A 2,181-nucleotide genomic window follows, 5' to 3' on the forward strand; every position below is an offset into this window, starting at 1 on the left:
AGCCCCCCCGGCCCCCGCCCCGTACCTGGATGCAGCCGCAGCGCTGGGCCGGGCCCCCCTCGCGCAGCCCCCGCACGAAAACCCCGGCGGGGCCCCCCCGGAGGCTGAAGCCGAACCCGCCCGGGCCCCGCGGCAGCTCCACCGCGAACGGGGGGGAGTCCTGGGATTGCACACCAGTATGGACCAGTACAAACCAGTATAAACCAGTATACACTGGTATGAACCAGTAACACACTGGTATAAACCAGTAACACACCGGCATAAACCAGTATACGCCGGTATGAACCAGTAATACACCAGTATAAACCAGTAACACACCGGTATAAACCAGTAGCACACCAGTATAAACCAGTAGCACACTGGTATAAACCAGTAACACACCGGTATAAACCAGTAACACCCCAGTGTAAACCAGTAACACACAGTAACTCGCCTGGGCCTGCCGGGGGGGTGGTCCTGAGACCAGTATAAACCAGTTCCACGCCAGTAACACACCAGTAACACCAGTATCGGCAGTTACAGACCAGTTACACCAGTTGCACACCAGTTATCCCAGTTACACACCACTAACACAAATTACACACCAGTTTTCCCAGTTAAACACCAGTTACACACCAGTTATACCAATTAAACACCAGTTACACACCAGTTACATACCAGTAACACCAGTTACACACCAGTTATACCAGTTAAACACCAGTTGCACACCAGTTACATACCAGTAACACCAGTTACACACCAGTTACATACCAGTAACACCAGTTACAGACCAGTTACATACCAGTAACACCAGTTACACACCAGTTATACCAGTTACACACCGTTTACACACCTGCATTACCAGTATACACCAGTTACACACCAGTACACACCAGTTACACACCAGTTATACCAGTTACACACCGTTTACACACCTGCATTACCAGTATACACCAGTTACACACCAGTACACACCAGTTACACACCAGTTATACCAGTTACACACCAGTTACACACCGTTTACACACCTGCATTACCAGTATACACCAGTTACACACCAGTACACACCAGTTACACACCAGTACACTCCAGTAAATCCCCAGGGCCATGAGGCAGCTGCATACCTGCCCTCCCCATCCCCTCCCAGTGCCCCCAGTTCCCTCCCAGTTCCCTCCCAGTGCCCCCAGTGCCCTCCCAGTTCCCTCCCAGTGCTCCCAGTCTGTACCTGTGCCCAGCCCAGTTCATGGCCCGGCCCCCTGCTGCTGCTGGGAGTGCTCAGCTCCTGCTCTGGGGAGAGGGGCTCCCAGTATGACCAGTATAGCCAGTACAACCACCCAGTGCTCCCAGTATGACCAGTATAGCCACCCAGTACTGCCACCCAGCGCCCCCAGTATGACCAGTATAGCCAGTACAACCACCCAGTACAGCCACCCACTGCTCCCAGTATGACCAGTATAACTACCCAGTGCTCCCAGTGCTCCCAGTGCTCCCAGTGCCTCCCCAGTGCCTCCCAGTCTTCAGCCGCAGGGCCGAGCGGCGGCGGCCCCTGCCCGCGGGACCGTGCGCGGAGCCCGGCGCTGACACCGAGAGCGACACCGACTTCCTGACGGCGGTGGAGGACCGCGAGCTGCTCAGGTGGGCGGGAGGGGCGGGGCTTAATGCTGGGCCACGCCCCCGAGGCGAGTTTGGGGGCGGGGCTCCGCTGCGGTTTGTCCCTGAGTGCTGCGGTGGGCGGGGCTTGGGGCAGGTGCGACAGCCGAGGTGCCGTGGGGGCGGGGCTTGAGAGGACCAGAGGGGCGTGGCTTTGGGGGCGGGGCTTGAGGTTGTGTTCCTAATATGGCCGGGGGCGTGGCCTGGGCGCGGGCTCACTGCGTGCGGCTGCTGCGGGGGGCGTGGCTTCTGGCCGGCGCCACCCCTTTGTTTAATAGCAGCGTTGTGTTTGTGGGCGTGGCTAACGCTCTGGTCCCTCCCCCAGCACGCGGCCGGCCCCGCCCCCCAAGAAGGAGCTGGTGATCCCCCTGATCCCCCCTGCTGCGGGGGGCGTGGCTTCTGGCCGGCGCCACCCCTTTGTTTAATAGCAGCGTTGTGTTTGTGGGCGTGGCTAACGCTCTGGTCCCTCCCCCAGCACGCGGCCGGCCCCGCCCCCCAAGAAGGAGCTGGTGATCCCCCTGATCCCCCCCACCACCCAGTACAGCCACCCAC

At 59.3% G+C, this 2,181-nt stretch overlaps 2 protein-coding genes across 2 annotated transcripts in view; one reads left to right on the forward strand and one right to left on the reverse strand.

The window, feature by feature from the left end:
* PLP2 (proteolipid protein 2) overlaps window positions 1-339 on the reverse strand; it is a 5,789-nt gene extending 5,450 nt beyond the window's left edge. Inside the window, exon 1 of the mRNA XM_041407164.1 lies at window positions 26-339. Within this exon, the coding sequence (XP_041263098.1) occupies window positions 26-262 (237 nt within the window). The 5' untranslated portion in view covers window positions 263-339. The remainder of the gene's footprint in view (window positions 1-25) is intronic.
* A 948-nt stretch (window positions 340-1,287) lies between these two features.
* GPKOW (G-patch domain and KOW motifs) overlaps window positions 1,288-2,181 on the forward strand; it is a 17,333-nt gene continuing 16,439 nt past the window's right edge. The window contains exons 1-4 of the mRNA XM_041407178.1: window positions 1,288-1,347; window positions 1,484-1,614; window positions 1,955-2,035; window positions 2,105-2,167. Of these exons, the coding sequence (XP_041263112.1) occupies window positions 1,288-1,347; window positions 1,484-1,614; window positions 1,955-2,035; window positions 2,105-2,167 (335 nt within the window). The remainder of the gene's footprint in view (window positions 1,348-1,483; window positions 1,615-1,954; window positions 2,036-2,104; window positions 2,168-2,181) is intronic.

Source organism: Onychostruthus taczanowskii, unplaced genomic scaffold (genome assembly GCF_017590055.1).
Source record: "Onychostruthus taczanowskii isolate IOZ18803 unplaced genomic scaffold, ASM1759005v1 scaffold257, whole genome shotgun sequence".
NCBI classification, from domain to species: Eukaryota; Metazoa; Chordata; class Aves; order Passeriformes; family Passeridae; genus Onychostruthus; species Onychostruthus taczanowskii.